Source organism: Eriocheir sinensis, unplaced genomic scaffold (assembly GCF_024679095.1).
Source record: "Eriocheir sinensis breed Jianghai 21 unplaced genomic scaffold, ASM2467909v1 Scaffold787, whole genome shotgun sequence".
In the NCBI taxonomy this organism is placed as follows: Eukaryota; Metazoa; Arthropoda; class Malacostraca; order Decapoda; family Varunidae; genus Eriocheir; species Eriocheir sinensis.
Genome location: NW_026112150.1, coordinates 42,501 through 61,421, shown reverse-complemented (window position 1 = coordinate 61,421; position 18,921 = coordinate 42,501). Strand labels below are relative to the sequence as shown.

Here is an 18,921-nt window from a genome sequence, read left to right as displayed (position 1 = left end):
TGCGTTTCTGTGAGGTTGCTGTTTCGTCCTTCTACTGCTGACTGCTTATCCTCCTCCTCCTACTTCCCTTCCTCTTCCTCCTTCTACTTCTTACTGCTCCTCCTCCTCCTACTTATCTTCCTCTTCCTCCTACTTTTCTTCCTCGTTCCTCGTTCTCCTTTTCATCCTCCTCCTACTTCTCTTCCTCTTCCTCGTTCTCCTTTTCATCCTCCTCCTACTTCTCTTCCTCTTCCTCGTCCTCCTTTTCATCCTCCTCCTACTTCTCTTCCTCTTCTTCGTCGTCCTTTTCATCCTCCTCCTACTTCTCTTCTTCTTCCTTGTCCTCCTTTTCCTCCTCCTCCTACTTCTCTTCCTCTTCCTCGTCCTCCTGTTCCTCCTCCTCCTACTTCTCTTCTTCTTCCTTGTCCTCTTTTCCCTCCTCCTCCTACTTCTCTTCCTCTTCTTCGTCCTCCTTTTCATCCTCCTCCTACTTCTCTTCCTCTTCTTCGTCCTCCTTTTCATCCTCCTCCTATTTCTCTTCCTCTTCTTCGTCCTCCTTTTCATCCTCCTCCTATTTCTCTTCTTCTTCCTTGTCCTCTTTTTCATCCTCCTCCTATTTCTCTTCTTCTTCCTTGTCCTCCTTTTCATCCTCCTCCTATTTCTCTTCTTATTCCTTGTCCTCCTTTTCATCCTCCTCCTACTCCTCATCATCGTCATCTTCGTCCCTGCTTGAGTATCTTTTTAAGTGCTTTCAGGAGTTCGTTAGTTTGGTTACTTTTCCTTCCTTGATGTTTTTCCTGGATCGGTAAAATATTGCTTGGCTTATTTCTTTACGTATTTTTATCTATTCATTTATTTATTAATTTATTTATCTATTTTCTTATCTATTTGTTTCTTTATGTTTGTGTGCGTCTGTAATGTAAGATATGGAGTAGTAATATGATGTTCGTTGTAGCGAAAAAGGAAAGGAAGAAAATAAGTAATGTAGGTTTTGATGCATTGAAAAAGAAGAGGAAGGTTAAAGATTGGATTCAGAATAATTAGAAAAGAAGGAAAAAGCTGCGTTATTTGGAAAAAGGAAGAAATATGTTGGTATAATTTGGAGAAAAAAAAAATAGACTATGGGAAACAAAAGGTATAGGCTGTTTTGATTAGTTAAAAAAAGAAAAAATATAATGTAGGTTGTGAATAATTTGAGATGGCAGGAAGAGGATGTTTAAGGGAGACTGTGTTAAGTAGTTAGAGGCTGTTATGGATAGACAGGCTGTTAAATGTTTGAATAGGCTGTGTTGTATAGGCTGTGATTTTTTTTTGTAGGTTGTGAATAATTATAGAGATGGAAGGAAGAGGATGTTTAAGGGAGATTGTGTTAAGTAGTTAGAGGCTGTTATGGAAAGATAGGCTGTTAAATGTTTGAAATGGCTGTGTTATATAGGCTGTGACAAATTGAAACTGAAGGAATATTATGTAGGTTGTGAATAATTATAGATGGAAAGAAGAGGATGTTTAAGGGAGACTGTGTTAAGTAGTTAGAGGCTGATATGGATAGATAGGCTGTTAAATGTTTGAATAGGCTGTGTTGTATAGGCTGTGATTTTTTTTTGTCGGTTGTGAATAATTACAGATGGAAGGAAGAGGATGTTTAAGGGAGACTGTGTTAAGTAGTTAGAGGCTGTGATAGGGATAGACAGGCTGTTAAATGTTTGAATAGGCTGTGATTTTTTTTTGTAGGTTGTGAATAATTACACATGGAAGGAAGAGGATGTTTAAGGGAGACTGTGTTAAGTAGTTAGAGGTTGTGTCATGGATAGATAGGCTGTTAAATGTTTGAATAGGCTGTGTTGTATAGGCTGTGACAAATTACAGGAGGAGGAATATTATTAAAGCTGAAAAAAGTAACATCGAATAACTGCAATAAGAGAAAATTCACAGCAACAAATAATGGTGCAAAAAAACTCATATTTTCCTCTTTTTTTCTTTTTTCCTTTCTTTTCAGGTCCATAAGAAAGTCTTCCTCTCATTTTTTTCCTTCCTCTCTCCTTTCTTTTTACTTTTTTTTATTACTGAGAGATAATGAGGAGCAAAGTAATATCTCCGGGAGACGCCATGATTAATGAGAGAGAGAGAGAGAGAGAGAGAGGGGGGTGGGGTAAGGGAAAGGACGTTAGCGTGCTGGCAATGTATATTTTTTTCTCAATCTTTTTCGATCTCACAATTTTCTACTTTTTTAATAGCGAATTTAAAAAAAAAAAACACGGAATGGATATTAGAGTTTTTTTGTCAGCGAAGAATGTGTTTTATGAAAAATTACTATTTTTCTATCTAGTTAGTTCTTTTTTGTTATTTTGTTATTTGTCGTTTTCGTAAAAGAGAGAGAGAGAAAAAATATCCGTCGAAAATAAACCAATTTCGAGGAATTAGAAGTTCAGTGACGACCTAATTACTAAAGCGGAAGAGGGAGGAAGGGAGGGAAGGGAGAGGGAGGGAGAGGAAGGGAGGGAGAAAGAAAGGGAGAGAATAAATGGACGAGAGGAAATAAGAGGAAAGGAAGGAACGCAGGGGAGGAAGGGAGAATAGAAACAGGGGTAGGAAGGGAGGAAAGGGAGAGGGAGGAAGGGAGGGAGGGAGGAACAGAGAGAGAGAGGGAGATAACAAATGGACGAGAGGAAGTAAGAGGAAAGGAAGGAACGCAGAAGAGGAAGGGAGAATAGAAACAGGGGGAGGAAGGGAGGAAAGGGAGGAAGGGAGAAACAGAGGGAGAGAGGGAGAGAATAGATGGAAGGGAGGAAGCAAGAGGAAGAGAAAGAAGGGATTGGAGGAAGGGAGATTAGGAAGAAGGGGAGGAAGGGAGGGAAAGAAGATATAAGAGTGAGGGAGAGAGGGAAAGAGTAGATAGACGGTGTGCTCTGGAGGAAGTAAAAGAGAGAGAGAGAGAGAGAGAGAGAGTAATAAAAAAGAAAAAAAGTTAGATGAGGAAATAAGTAAAAAAAGGAAGAAAAAGGGAGAGAAGAGGAGGAAATGAGAGGGAAAGTAAGCGAGAAAGTTAGAGAAAGAGAGGAAGAGGAAAGAGGAAGAGAGAAAGAAAGAATAAAGGAGGGAGAAAGGGAGAGAGAGGAGGATAAAGAGAAGTGTGACAGGACTTAAATAGACATATCATTATATATTTAAGGTCCATCTCTCTCTCTCTCTCTCTCTCTCTCTCTCTCTCTCTCTCTCTCTCTCTCTCTCTCTCCTTTTTTTTCCTTTTTTTCCTTTTCTTTCATTTCCTTTTAAATTTCCCTCCTTTTTCCCCCTTGATACTCTCTCTCTCTCTCTCTCGTGATTTTTACCATTCTGTTCCCTCTCTCTTTCTTTTTTTTTTTTTGGTAACATAACAGGAAATTGTTGACCTTTTTCTGTCGCAGGCTGCACACACGCCCGGGATAGCGGTTTTATTTTTATTTTTTTTCTATGTTGTTGTTTTTATCTGTATTTATATGTTTGTTTATTAGTTTTTGTTTTCTTCATCTTTTTTTCTTTATCCGGTTTTTTTTTGGCATTTTGGTTGTTAATCTGTTCATGGGTTTTGCTCCTTTTTTTCTTCTTTTTTTCTGATTTTTTTTGTACTTTTTTTTGTAGCATATCTTTTCTCCCTGTTTTTATTCGTATATGTTTTTTTTTATCTCTTTTCTCTGTTTCATTGTGTTTTATTTCTGTCTTTATTCGTATACTTTTGTTTTTTCTTTTTTCTCTTTTCATCTATTTCAATGTGTTTTCCTTCCTCATTTCTCGTATTTTCTCTCATTTCCTTTTTCCCGTTCTCATTTTCATCTAATTCCTACTCTAATTTTTATCTGTTACAATATTACCTTCCATTTGATTCCCTTTTATCATTCTTTATTCTCAGCTTCTTCATTTCCTCATTCTTCATCACATTTTTCTTTATTCCTGTATTTCGTCTTTCGTTTATCTCTTTCCTTTGCTTCATTGTGTTTTCCTTCCTCATTTTCCTTATTCTCTTTTATTTTCCCTCTTCCCGGTTCTCATTCTCTCCTTTTCATCTCTTTAATTCCCTAACTTTCTTCTCTTACACTATTAACTTTCCTCAGTTTAATATTCTATCTCTTTGTATGTATTATTCTTTCTCTCCTTTATTTCCTCAGTTTAACATTTTATCTCTTTAGTTTCATCTTCTTTTCCTTTATTTCCTCATTTTCATTCCATTTTTCCTTCCCTAATCTTTCCTCTCATTTTTCTTTAACTTCATTTCACACGTGGAATTTTGGCTGCATTTCTCTGCCCAGAACTAATTTGCATGAGAAAGAGAAAGACTGATTTTTTTATGTACATGAAAACTTGATGCTGCCGAGTGCCAAAGGGTGAAGGGAGGGAGAGGGGGAAGGGAGGAGAAGGGAGGAAGGAAAGGAAGGGAGAGGAGCTGAGGTAGGAAGGGAGGAAAAGAAGGAAGGGAAGGGAGGAAGAAACAGAAGGGTAGGGAAGGAAGGCAGGCAGAAAGGGATGAAAAGAGGGAGGGTAAAGATAGGAGAGGGGGGAAGGGAGGAAGAGGGAAGGGAAGGGAGAGAAGAATGGAAAGGGGAGGGGACGGAAGGCAGGAAGGAAGGAAAAGGGGGAGGAATAGGGGGAGGGAGAGGGGGAAGGGAGGAGAAGGGAATGCGAGAGAGGAAGCAGGGACAGAGGAAGGGAGGCAAAGAGGAAACGTAAAGGGAGGAAGGAAGAGGGGAAGGAAGGAGAAAGGAAGGGGAAGAGAAGGGGAAGTGAAACAGGAAGGGAGGAAAAGAGGGTGGGGTGGAGGGAGAAAGGGACACTTGCAGGGGAGAAGGGAAGGGAGGAAGGGGTAATGGAGGTGATGGGAAGCATAGGGAAGGGTAAGTAAGAGGGAGAATAAAGGGGAAGGAAAGGACTGTGGAAGGGAGATGGGAAATAAAGGGAAGGATAAGAATATGGAAGAGACAGGTGGAAGGGAGGTGAGGAAAGAGGACAGGCGTGGAGGGACAATGCAGTAAAGGGAGATAAAGGGAGGAGAGGGGAGGAAGAGAGAGTTAAGGGGGAGAGGGGCGGGTAAGTAAGCGATGGGGCGCGATGGGACGTTTTAGCGGTGGACAAGGAAGGGAAGGGGTAGTGAAAAGTTATGGGGAGGGGCCGTGGAGTTAAGTGTGAAGGTGGGTGTGTGTGTGTGTGTGAGAGAGAGAGAGAGAGAGAGAGAGAGAGAGAGAGAGAGAGAGAGAGAGAGAGAGCAAAGAAAGAAAAAGTTGGAGTAAAGTAGGAAATAAAAAAAGAGAAATAAGGAGAGGAAGTGGAAGAGAAAATAAGAGTGAGAGAGTAGAAAAAAAAGAGAGACTGGGAAGGAAAGAGGAAGGAAGGGAGGAAGTAAAAATACAAAAAAAAAGCAAAAAAAGAAAAAATACTAATAATGTCTCACTGTTCGATAAGATTTCAGGTATGTGTGTGTGTGTGTGTGTGTGTGTGTGTGTGTGTGTGTGTGTGTGTGTGTGTACCAATGTGAGCAGGTGGATTACAGGTGTGAATGAGGCCTTCGTGAAAGCAGGCGGCGTGTGGAGTGGCGCGTCTCACGGAATAAATGTGTGAATAGTCTGCGCTGCGTGATATCGGCTGCTCACTTATTCATTTTCCAAGTAGTGTAATATCGTGTGTCGAGGCGAAGAAAGATCGGTTGGGAGGTGGCACGTTCGCTTGCTTACTGAGAAACCTGTGTTGATGTAGCTAAAAGATGAACATGAGAAAGAAACTTATCCAGTCCAAGTACTAGTGTTGGTATTCGTATTAGTATTCGTATTGGTATCGGTATTAGTATTCGTATTAGTATTAGTATTAGTATTTGTATGAGTGATCGCATTATTATTGTTAGTGATAGTAGTAATGACCTCCTTTCTATATGATTGGAAAAGTCATTGGTACTACAATAAATATTAATACGAATATCAATACTAACAAGTATATTAATACAAATGCTTATACTAATACCAATACTAATACCAATACTAATACGAATACTAATACCAATACTAATACCAATAATAATACGAATACTAATACTAATTCAAATAATAATACCAATACTAATACCAATACTAATACAAATATTAATACCAATACTAATAGCAATACTAATACGAATACCAATACTAATACAAATACTAATACCAATACTAATACTAATACTGATACAAGTACTAATACTCATACAAATACGAATACTAATACCAATACTAATACCAATACTAATACTCATACAAATGCGATTACTAATACCAATACTAATACTGATACAAATACTAATACTCATACAAATACGAATACTAATACCAATACTAATACCAATACTAATACTCATACAAATGCGATTACTAATACCAATACTAATACTGATACAAATACTAATACTCATACAAATACGAATACTAATACCAATACTAATACCAATACTAATACTCATACAAATGCGATTACTAATACCAATACTAATACTGATACAAATACTAATACTCATACAAATACGAATACTAATACCAATACTAATACCAATACTAATACTCATACAAATGCGAATACTAATACCAATACTAATACGAATACCTAAACGAATACTAAAACCAATACAAATACAAATACCAATACGAATACAAATACCAATACCACTACTACCGCTATTGCTTCCACATTTACTCCGAGGACAAAAGAAGACAAGGCCCTTGATGTCGTACTTTCATTCCACGTTATTAGTCTTCATTAGGACGACATTAGAGGCTGCAGCGAGACGAGTCGGACCCAATCATGATCTGCTGTAATGAGGGAAGCAACAACAAGCAACAACAAGCAATAGTAGTCAGTTCCTAATGCGCTCTGAGTCTCGATGCAGCCGCTCGCTCCCATCGCTTGTAATCTGAGGCAGCGTATTCTGAGGGACTTTAGTAGTTGTCCGGGCGAATTAGATGGCTTAAGACGAGTCGGACAGCAGTTCCTTTCACGTCGTATTAAAAGTATGTGTTATGGGAGGCAGGAAGAGAGGGTTATAGTGAGTCTCTTATTACACACGGAAGGAATTAAGTCACTTTGTTGGCATTTAATATAGCTTAAACGACAGACATCAGTTCCTTTCACGGAGTATTAAAAGTATGTGTTATGGGAGGCAGGAAGAGAGGATTATAGTGAGTCTCTTATTACACACGGGAGGAATTAAGTCACTTTGTTGGCATTTTATATAGCTTAAACGACAGACATCAGTTCCTTTCATGGAGTATTAAAAGTATGTGTTATGGGAGGCAGGAAGAGAGGGTTATAGTGAGTCTCATTACACACGGGAGGAATTAAGTCACTTTGTTGGCATTTTATATAGCTTAAACGAGTCAGACATCAGTTCCTTTCACGGAGTAGTAAAAGTATGTGTTATGGGAGGCAGGAATAGATAATTTAGGTTTTATTATTCAGCGAGTCTCTCTTACAACACACGGCAGGAATTACGTATCTCTGGAAGCGGATTATATAGCGTAAAACGAGGAAACCTTTCACGTAGTAACAAAAGAATTCGTTATGGGAGATGGAAGGAAAGAAATTAGGTTTTAATATGCAATGAGTCTCTCGCATGCCTCTTAGAATATAGATAACGCATATATCTCTGAACGAATTATTTCAAGACGAGGTAGACAGCAGTACCGTTCACGTATTAACAAAAGGCCGCGTTATAAGAGGTAGGAGGAGTCGATTTTGGCTATGTTATGCAGCGGGTCTCTTTTATAACTCTTGAAATATAAATAACTCATCTATCTCTTGACGAAATATTTAAAGGCTTGATAGACAGCAGTACCTTCCACGTGGTAACAAATATGAGAAGGTAATTTAGGTTTTGATATGCAGTGAGTCTCTCTTGTAGCTCTTGAAATATAAATAACTCATCTATCTCTTGACGAATTATTTAAAGGCTTGATATCCAGCAGTACCTTCCACGTAAGAAAACAATGCGTCATGGGAGGCAGTAGGAGGCAATTTCTATTTTAATATGCAGTGGGTCGCTCTTACAACTCTTCAGATATAAATAGCGCATATATATCTAGTCGAATTCGCTTAGGACTTGATATACAGCAATACCTTCCGCGTAAGAAAATAAGGCGTCATGGGAGGCAGTAGGAGGCAATATCTGTTTTAATACGCAGTGGGTCTCTCTTGTAACTCTTCAGATATAAATAGCACATATATATCTAGACGAATTACCTTAGGACTTCGTAGACAGTACCTTAACGTCGTAATATGGAAATGTGTAATGGAAGACACCCGGCTCGAACAAATATCTACTTCCCGGAATGGTCGTTACTGTCTCGCCTTGTCTGCAGGGGTGGAAGCAATTTCGGTGTTAATATGGAGGGTCTCTCCTACAACGTATACGACATAGATTACGTGACTCCCTGTGGACGAATTATATATCTCAAGACAGTTGTACCTTTTACGTGCCATAGCGGAATTCGTTATAGCAGATGGGAGGAGGAATTTCTTTGTATTAATATGTAGTGAGTCTCTCTCTTACATAACTTGAAACAGAAATATCGTATCTGTCCGCCTCAATATCTCCCCATGCTCTCTATTGTATCAGTCTCTATCTCTCCACGCAGTTACAGAGGAATGGAATATGAGAGAGATGAAACACAAGAGTCAGGTTACAGTTTCAAGTTTCGACAGTATTAAGATCACCGAAATTATGGAGGAGATGAAACACAAGAGCCAGGTTCCAATTCCATGTTTTGACGATGCTAAGATCAGCGGAATATGAAAGAGATGCCATAATACAGTCAAGTTACAGCTCCATGTCTTGTCGGTAAATCAGCGTCCCTCTCGTCATCTGGTAGACATCAAGTTAACTGTTCTCGAAGTGACAGTCCAGCAATTAATTTATCACGACTCATAACGACCAGGAACCTTGCGCCAGACTCCATCATCGACGCGCGTATGTCCGCCTCGCAAGGCCGTCATGCGAGGTCAGGCGGAGATTAATATTGTCTTCAAAACGGGAAGTATCGTCGGCCCGTCTGTCCCATCACCGGCGGAGGATTATCCCGACGGAAGCCTGAATTTCCGGCAATGCTGTTACTCGGGAATGTCTGTTAGTTTTAGGCGAGTCCGGGAAAGCCAGACATGATGACCGCGCTCTCCATTACCGGGCCAAGACTTGTGGGGCTCGCCGGCGGGGCTCTACATAGTGGGATCGCGCGGCTCAGTTGACTCCTCGGGGCCGGCAAAGCTGTTTTAAGTACACGCAATATTTTCCCCGAGAGCTGCAGGCGAGCCGCGGCGTTTACAGACACGATAACGGATATTTGCTGTTGCTGCGCCGCCATGATTCTGGGTGACTTGTTTTTTAGTGTCGCTGCTGTCTTGTTTGGCGCTGACAGGAGTGACAGGAAGAATCGTCTGTGTCGGGCCTCTATAAAACAAATACCTGGCAACGCTGCCACACAGACACCCAGGTGGAGGTACACAGAACTTTACACACACATGCACACACACACACACACACACACACACACACACACACACAGGTACACACAGACACGAGAACACACACATAGGTAGACTCACACTGCCGCCGCCCAGGTGGTGCACCACACAGTGCAGGTAAGCGGTGCCGCCCGTCAGGCTGGACACCCTGCGAGGCGCCGCCTCGTCGAACACGGGCTGAAGGGGCCCGGGCGGCGCCAGGCCCCCGCCGCCCAGCTCCATCAGCGGCTCGATGGGCGCCACGGGCCGGCTGCTGCTGCCGCCCAGCCGACCAGACTCCTCCGACAGGCGCGTGTCCAGCGGGGGGCGGGGCGGGGGCGGGCGGGGCACCGTGACCACGCCCGCTGCTGCCGCTGGGGAAATAGAAAATGTATCAGGGACAGCAAGAAAGGGGCGGGGCGGGAAGGTGGGCGTGATGGGGTGAGGGATGGGTGTGGGGGCGGGGGCAGGTGTGGAGCAGTGGATGGACAAGAGCATGAAGGACAGGAAAGTGAGGAAAAACTGGCGTCGATGATATATCTCCTGGGCGGCGGCGGCGCGGACCCCCGCACACGCGGCTTCATCAACAAATCGCCCGAGCCTGCGTCCCGGGATTACGCGCCGCTTCTTTTTGCACAATAATTACAATATTAATAATACAAACAACTGCTACTATTTTTCCCCGCCATCCAGGCAATAATAAGCTGCAGAATTTATTTATTATTTTTCCACGGAATTAATAACCTGAAGCAATATTCACTTGTTTTGTTTCTCTCTCTCTCTCTCTCTCTCTCTCTCTCTCTCTCTCTCTCTCTCTCTCTCTCTCTCTCTCTCTCTCTCTCTCTCTCTCTCTCTCTCTCTCTCTCTAATGCAATAGTTGTTTTTCGTTCATATTTTTGATGCATCCATTACGGGGCGCGGTTAGTGTCGGCTCAGTTTGTTTCGTCCTTTCTCGTTGGCTTTAGTTTCGTTTTGTTTTGTTTCGGTCCGGCAATTAAGCGCTTCAAACCGTGTTGCCAGAAAAAAAAAAGAAATTACGTGTACTGTACGGGTTCAGAGAGAGAGGGAGAGGGAGAAGGGGAGGGAAAGGATGATGAGAAAAGGGGAAGGAAGATGAAGAATAAGGTTACGATTATTATACATCCCATCTTCTCTCAGGTGATGGAGGAGGAGGAATGTAATGATAGAGGAGGAAAATTAGGGTCATAACACATTCAATCTTCCTCGTCATCTTCCTCGTCATCTTCCTTCCCTTCCTCCTTTATTAATTTACTCCCCACAGGTGTAACCCTTCCTCTTCTTCCTCCTCCTCCTCCTCTTTCCCTCTCTCCTGTCTTCTTTCCTCCCTGTCTTCATCTTTTCCTTGCCTGATCTTTATTCTCCTCAACCTCAGTGTCTTTTTATTTATTCATTTCATATTTTTTTCTTTTCTTTCCTTCCTTTTCTATTTTGTTCCTCTTTCTCCCTTTTTCTTTTTCCCTCTTTCTCTCTCTTTTTGAAGATTCCACTTTCCTCTCTTTATCTTTTCTTTCTCCTCTGCTCCTCTTTCTATCATCTTCTCTCTTCTTACTTTTCCTTTCGTTCTCCTCTCCTCTTCTTCTTCCTCTTCCCCTCTCTCTTTTCTTCAGTCCATTACATTTTTCCTCTCTTTATCCCCCCTCTTATCCCTCTCTTTCTTTGCCCTCTTCTTCCTTCCCCTCCTCCTCCTCTTCCTCCTCCCCCTCCTCTCTTCGATAGTATGAATGTGCGTCGTAAAATATCTGCGGGTATATCATTATTTTTCGCTAACTGTGTGTGTGTGTGTGTGTGTGTGTGTGTGTGTGTGTGTGTGTGTGTGAGAGAGAGAAAGGGAGAGAGGGTGAGAGGAGAGAGAGAGAGAGAGAGAGAGAGAGAGAGAGAGATAAAGGAAATCAGTCGTATTTCTCTCCAAATTCACTTAACTTAAAAGCCTTCGAAGAAATCCTAGGGTTGCTTTTCCTTACGTGGCGAAGGAGGGAAGGGAGGCAAAGGAAACGGCGGCGGCGGAGCGGAGGAACGAAAGGAAGGAAAGGAGGTAAAAAGTAAGGATAAAAAGGAGGAGGAGAATAAAGAGGTTACGATGGAGCATTCCTGGTAGAGTCCACATCTTTTTCCCTGCCCTTCTTTCCTCTTTGTTGCTTCCACATTATCTCCACCACCTCCACCACCTCTACCAACACTGCCACGCCTCTCTCACTCATTCACGCGTTCACTCCACGTCATCCACTTGTATATTCAATTCATACATACACTTCAGCAGATCCTGTCTACACACACACTCACACTTACACACACACGCACATACACACACCTCCACATATGCTGTTCACCTGTATTTTCACACCTCTTCCTCGTCCCACATACGTACACACACACACATACACACCTGTTATTCACACACTCAACGTTTTCTTCACGCCTCCACACCTGCAGCACATCTGACCCTTCACACCCTCCACACCTACACACTAACACACCTGACCTCTCTCCCACACACACACCTGATCTTTCTTCCATTCGTTTTCCTCCCCACAACTCAACCCTCTCTCATGTTCTATAATTTCTTCCTCCTCCTCCTCCTCCTCCTTCTTCCCCTCCTCCTCCTCCTCCTCCTCCTTCTTCCCCTCCTCCTCCTCCTCCTCCTCTTTCTCCCACGCCAACAATGCGAAAAAGATCAAGTCTTCTAAAAATGATGGCCAAAGGGATTGTATTAAATGTTCTCGTATAGACGTATAGGATGTGTTATAATATATTGCTTAGAAGGTCTAGAAGGTAAAATAAGTTAACTAAAAATATGTTAAGATAGTATATATGTGGTAACCGTTTGTGCTATTTTCATTCTTTTTCTTTTTCTCCTTTTCCTCCTCCTCCTCCTCCTCCTCCTCCTCTTCCTCTTCCTCTTCCTCCTCCTCCTCCTCCTCCATGCATCATTTTGCCCCCGCCCACAAACACTCTTACATGCACTTGCTTTCTCCTCTCTCTCTCTCTCTCTCTCTCTCTCTCTCTCTCTCTCTCTCTCTCTCTCTCTCTCTCTCTCTCTCTCTCTCTCTCTCTCTCTCTCTCTCTCTCTCTCTCTCTCTCTCTCCCCCCCCCCCACACACACACACACACGGCAGCACAGAGAGATCTTTGAATGACCACGGAGTCTTCTTTTTGCAGTTCTTTGTCCAAATAGAAAAAAAAATAAAAGATGTCAGATTCAGAAACTTTTATTGAGTAAGTTGTCGAAAGTGAAAGGGACGTGGAGAGGAAAGGAAGAAAGAAAGAAAGAAGTGGAGGAGGAGGAGGAGGAGGAGGATAAGGGAGAGCAAAGGAAGTAAAAGAAAGGGAGGGAGGAGGGATACAAGGGAAAAGAAGTGAAAGAGAAAGCGGATGAAATAGAATAAAAGGAACCGGGAGAAAAAAAGAAAAGAAAAGAGTTAGGGAAAAGATGATACGAGATATGCCATTCCTGTAGAAACATGTATTTATTTATTCTTTCTTTATTTACTTTTTCTACTTTTTTGTGCCTGTTTTCCTATTTTTATGAAGCAAAGAAAGCGTCACGTAAAGAAAAATATCCTTAATTTTGAATAGAAAGAAGAACATTTGTTTAAGACTCTCTCTCTCTCTCTCTCTCTCTCTCTCTCTCTCTCTCTCTCTCTCTCTCTCTCTCTCTCTCTCTCTCTCTCTCTCTCTCTCTCTCTCTCTCTCTCTCTCTCTCTCTCTCTCTCTCTCTCTCTCTCTCTCTCTCTCTCTCTCTCTCTCAAGGACACAAACACACACACACATTCATAAAAATTATTGCAATAGTTGTAATTGTTTTGTTTGATACATTTGGATTATATAAGGTCATATGTACTCAGCATGCGTACGTGTGTGTGTGTGTGTGTGTGTGTGTGTGTGTGTGTGTGTGTGTGTACGTACGCTTAATCAATAGCATCCTCTAGCCCCGCAGTCACACACACACACACACACACACACACACACACACATGAGGTAACGGTAATATCGATAAAAGGTGAAGTATTTCGTCGAGAGTAACAATAACAAACATATAAATAATAATAATAATAATAATAATAATAATAATAATAATAATAATAATAATAATAATAATAATGATAATAATAAAGTCGCTTTGTCATCTCCTGGCCAATCAGAAAGCGATCGAAGGGCTTTTAAGAACTTCATCATTGACCTTTAAAGCAAAAGAGATTGAAATTCTCTCGCAGAAGTTATGAGAGAGAGAGAGAGAGAGAGAGAGAGAGAGAGAGAGACCTCATTATAAGCCACAAGCACTTTCCTCTCTCTCTCTCTCTCTCTCTCTCTCTCTCTCTCTCTCTCTCTCTCTCTCTCTCTCTCTCTCTCTCTCTCTCTCTCTCTCTCACAAATGAACTTTTTTACGACTCACCAACTCTCACATTTTTTTTCTTTTTTTGCGGTTCCATTTTCTTCGACTCGACAAAGCTGAAAGGGAGACTAAACAAAAAATAATATGGGCTCCAGTTATTATGTAAATGATTGCCCTGTTATATAATTAGTGGCGTGGTAATTGTGTGTTTAACGTGTATGGCTGGTAATTACTCTGTTTAATGGAGGAGGGGGGAGGGGGAGGTATGGGTTGGGGTATGAGGGGTGTGTGTGGGAATGAGGGGGATGATTGGGGTGTGTGGGGGAGGATGATGGTGGGGGATGTGGGAATGTGGGGGGAGGGTGTGAGTGTACAGATAGATAGATTAATCGATTGGTAAACATATATGGATAGTGATAGATGGATATGTAGAGAGACATTGATTAAAGGCAAGAGAGACATATGGATAAGTGGATAATAAAAAGGATATATTGGTAGGTAAGTAGAGTGCTAGATATATAGATAGATAAATAGACAGATAGATAAAGGTGGATGGAAAGGAAGGCAAGTACGATCATAGTAAGATAGATAGAGTGTCAGATAGATAGATAGATAGATAGATAGATAAAGTTGGATAGTTAGAAAGGCAAGTACGATCATAGTAAGATAGATAGAGAGTAGATGAAGAGGTAGACAAATAAATATAGGTTCAAATAAATAAAAATAAAATAAATATAAAAATAAATACATATAGAAATAAATATAAATACAACTAAATGCGTGTAATGTTCCAGACTAAGCTTTTCATCATCCCTAACAACAACAAACAAGAACGTCAACAACAATAACAAGGTCTAAAGTAGCACAATGAATCGCTCCCCTTTGTAACGGTCTAATTGGGTTGTTACAGGTGATCATGACGTCTTGCCTCTTCATAGCTTTCGCTGTTAATTAAAAAACGAGACTTTATAACCATCGCGAAGGAGAGAGAATTTTAGCGACCTATTTGTTTCACTTGTCATTACTTATTGCTATTACGCTGTTTTTATTTAATTCTCTCTCTCTCTCTCTCTCTCTCTCTCTCTCTCTCTCTCTCTCTCTCTCTCTCTCTCTCTCTCTCTCTCTCTCTCTCTCTCTCTCTCTCTCTCTCTCTCTCTCTCTCTCTCTCTCTCTCTCTCTCTCTCTCTCTCTCTCTCTCTTGTTTTCTCATCTTTCTATTCCTCTCACACACATTTCTTATTATCTCTTTCTATTTCTCTCTCTCTCTTACACACGCACACGCATCTACACACACACACACACACACACACACACACACACACACACACACACACACACACACACACACACTTTTATTCTCCCTTTCTCTTTCTCTCTCTCACAGACGTATACACACTGTCAAGAAAAGATGTAAATGGAAGGAACTTGAAGCTGCGGAAAAGTAAAGGGAAAGGGGAGGAAGAAATGGGAGGAATAAAAGAGAAGAAAAGAAAAAGAGGAAATGGGAAAGGAGAGGAAGAAATGGGAGGAAAAAAGAGAAGAAAAGAAAAGAGGAAATGAGAAGGAAAGGGAAGGAAAGAATATATCAGAGAAAAGGAAAGGGAAGGAAAGGATCTGTGTATGTATGTATGTATGTATTTGTCTGCATTGCTACACACACACACACACACACACACACACACACACACACACACACACACACACACACACACACACACACACACGTACATAAGCCTCTAATATATGTACGTGCAACTTTCCTCCGTGTGTCCGAAAACATAAGGAAAGTAAAAGTTCCAGGTACCAGGTAAACACGCAATAGGAGAGAGAGAGAGTTATTGTAAGTCAAAAGGCGAAATGATTTATACATTGAATTTATTACCGAAGGAATATCATGTTTTCTCTATGGTCTTGAAAGATATTAATTTTTTTTATGTGGAGGGGCGGAAGGAAGGAAGGAAGGAAGGAAGGAAGGAAGGAAGGAAGAAGAGATGAAAGGAAAGGAAGAAAGGAAGAAAAATAAAGAAGAAAGGAGGGATAACTAATTGGTTGATAAGAGAGAGAGGATGACAAAGACAAAGGCGGGCTGACATTTAAGAAGAAATCGAGAGTGGAATATTTTACACACACACACACACACACACACACACACACACACACACACACACACACACACACACACACACACACACACACACACACACACACACACGTCTATCGCAGTCACTCTTTCCCACATCGTTATTTATTTATCTTTGGCGGCTATAATTAACACGCTAATTTCTACTCGATGGCAACCGATTTCCCTTCATTAATAAGCCTGAAATTCCCCCTTGAATATATAACCACCACCACCACCACCATCACCACTACCACCACCATCCAGTTCTATCACCTTCATCACCACAAATGATTTTCCTGAGACTCCTCCCTCCTCTCCTCCTCTTCCTCCTCTTCCTCCTCTTCCTCCTCCTCCATCTTCACCCCGGCATTCATTTCCCATTTTCCTCGGTCACTTAGAGAAAACGAGATGCCATTTTCTTCTCTCATTAATATTTTTCATCTTTTTTAGGACATACTTCGTTATATTTATGTGGCTACTTATGTATATGTTTTTTATGTATATTTTTTGTGTCTGCATTAGTTACACACACACACACACACACACACACACACACACACACACACACACACACACACACACACACACACACACACACACATCAGTTAGGACTAGTACTAAGGAGGTAAGTTTGTCAGGTAAGGACGGGAAGTTTGATGGCACGGGAGGAGGAGGAGAAGGAGGAGGAGGAGGAGGAGGAGGAGGAGGAGGAGGAGGAGGAGGAGGTAGGGCAAAGGGTACATGTGATATAACAAGGAGAGAGAGAGAGAGAGAGAGAGAATGGAGAAAAGTGAAATATCTGAATTCTGCCGCACTAACTTTAATCCTTCTCGCTCTCTTTCTTTTTTTCTTTATCTCTCAATTTATTTTTCTTACTCTCCCTTACCCTCTCTTTCCTTCTTTTTCTTCTATTCCTCTCTCTCTCTCTCTCTCTCTCTCTCTCTCTCTCTCTCTCTCTCTCTCTCTCTCTCTCTCTCTCTCTCTCTCTCTCTCTCTCTCTCTCTCTCTCTCTCTCTCTCTCTCTCTCTCTCTCTCTCTTTCAATATCTTTCCTTCCCTTCACTTCTCCTCTCATTTCTGTCTTCTTCCTCGCTTTTATATTTGTTTATCCTTCGCATTTCTCTCTCTTGTTCTCCTTCCTGCCTCCTCCTTTTCATATGTTCCTCCTCTTCTCCCACTTTCCGTAAATTTATCCTCCTTTCTTTCCAATATCTTAACCCGTTCTCTTTTTTCTCTCCTCCTCCTCCCCAGTCATGCATTCTTTATTTTATTTTTTTCTCGCTTTTTTTTTCCCTCCCCTCTCCCTCCCATCTTTCTCCTCCTCCTTCATATCCTCCCCTTTCTTCTTCACTTCTTGTCTCTTTCTAGTTCGGTTCTTTCTCCTCTTCCTGTCTTCACTCTTTCCTCCTCTTCCTTCCTTCTCCCTCCTCTTATTTCTTTCCTGTTCATTCCCTCTCCTCCTTTCCTCCTCCTCCTCCTACATTCTAAATTTTGTCTCTCTAACGATCTTCACTCCATTTCCTCTCCTCCTCCTCCACTCACTTCCTTTCTTTTCCTCCTCCTCCTGTCTCTCCCTTTTCCTTTAGTTTCCCCTCCCTTCCTGACACTCCATTTCCCCCACCCATGTATTTTTCTCGGCCTCCTTGCTTCCCGCTTTTCTTTTTTCCGCTTCCCGTTTTCTTTCAATGGGGTGCACGTGTTGTCTTCCAAGTGGCGGGTCGCTACTGAGTGAGCCGAGCGGACCAATAGGATGCCAGTATAGGTTTGGCTCTAAGTTATGATTGGTCGGCTCTCGAGGCGCCCCAAAGTTATGAGGAGCCTCAGAACGAAGATTAGGAAGGAAGGGAGGGAGGGAGAGAGAGTGAGAAGGAGAGCAAGGGGAGGTGTGAGAGAGAGGGAGAAGAGGACGTGAGAATCAGAGAGAATGAGAATGAGAAGTATATGCGTGTTTTAGTGCCATAATAAACACACACACACACACACAAAGACAAACACAAAAACACAAACACACAAACACAGGTACTTGGTCGCGGCAGGTGGCGAGGGACTATTTACCTTGTCGTTATTAGCGGCCGAGAGAACACTTACCTTGTTAACCTGCTAATTGTGGTTTTGTTACCTGTGTCTCTCTGTCTGTGTGGGTGTCTGTGTCAAGGTATGCATGTATGTGTCCGCTTGTGTATGTGTCTGTGTGTGCTTTGTGTATGAAGGTTTATGTGTGTGTGTGTGTGTGTGTATGAAGATATGTATGTATGTGCTCGTCTGTATATATGTGTGATTATGTGTGTATGTGTCTATGTGTGTGTGACGTCAGTGTGTATGTGTGTGTGTATGGCTGTCTATGTGTGTGTATGGGTGACCTTGGTGTGTATATATGTATGTGTGTGTACCTATGTTTGTGTTTCACCTGCGTCTTCCCACCTGTCCCTGGGCCTAATAACACCTGTGGTAATGGAGCGGTACAAACACACACGTCGTTACATGATCCACCTCCTGTGTCTCTCCTGAAGGTGTTGGATCCTCTATGATTCACGAGTGTTTATTAGCGCGCGTCGATTTACCTCCAGAATAGACCCCCTGACGTAAGAGAGAGAGAGAGAGAGAAGGGGGGCAGGGGGCTGATCGATCTCTTCTATGATTGATTACGAATGAGGGAGAGAACACAAGTCACCCTCTTTCTTTTTTTTTCTCTTCCTCCTCCTCCTCTTCCTCTTCCTCCTCTTCCTCCTCCTCTTTCTTGTTCTCCTCCTCTTCCTCCTGCTACTACTACTACTACTACTACTACTACTACTACTACTACTACTAATAATAATAATAATAATAATAATAATAATAATCCTCCTCCTCCTCCTCCTCCTCCTCCTCCTCCTCTTCCTTTTCCTCTTCCTCCTCCCAATACTCATCAATAACAATAACAATAATAAATAACAGCGACATCAACAACAGCAAAATTTATCACCACTGCTACATTAAAAAATCGTTCTCCT

At 41.8% G+C, this 18,921-nt stretch overlaps 1 protein-coding gene across 1 annotated transcript in view; it reads right to left on the bottom strand.

Annotated features, from left to right (window-relative positions):
* Positions 1–18,921, bottom strand: part of LOC126994394 (zwei Ig domain protein zig-8-like) — a 40,519-nt gene that overhangs the window by 14,161 nt on the left and 7,437 nt on the right. The window contains exon 2 of the mRNA XM_050853703.1: positions 9,565–9,836. Coding sequence (XP_050709660.1) covers positions 9,565–9,836 — 272 coding nt within the window. The remainder of the gene's footprint in view (positions 1–9,564; positions 9,837–18,921) is intronic.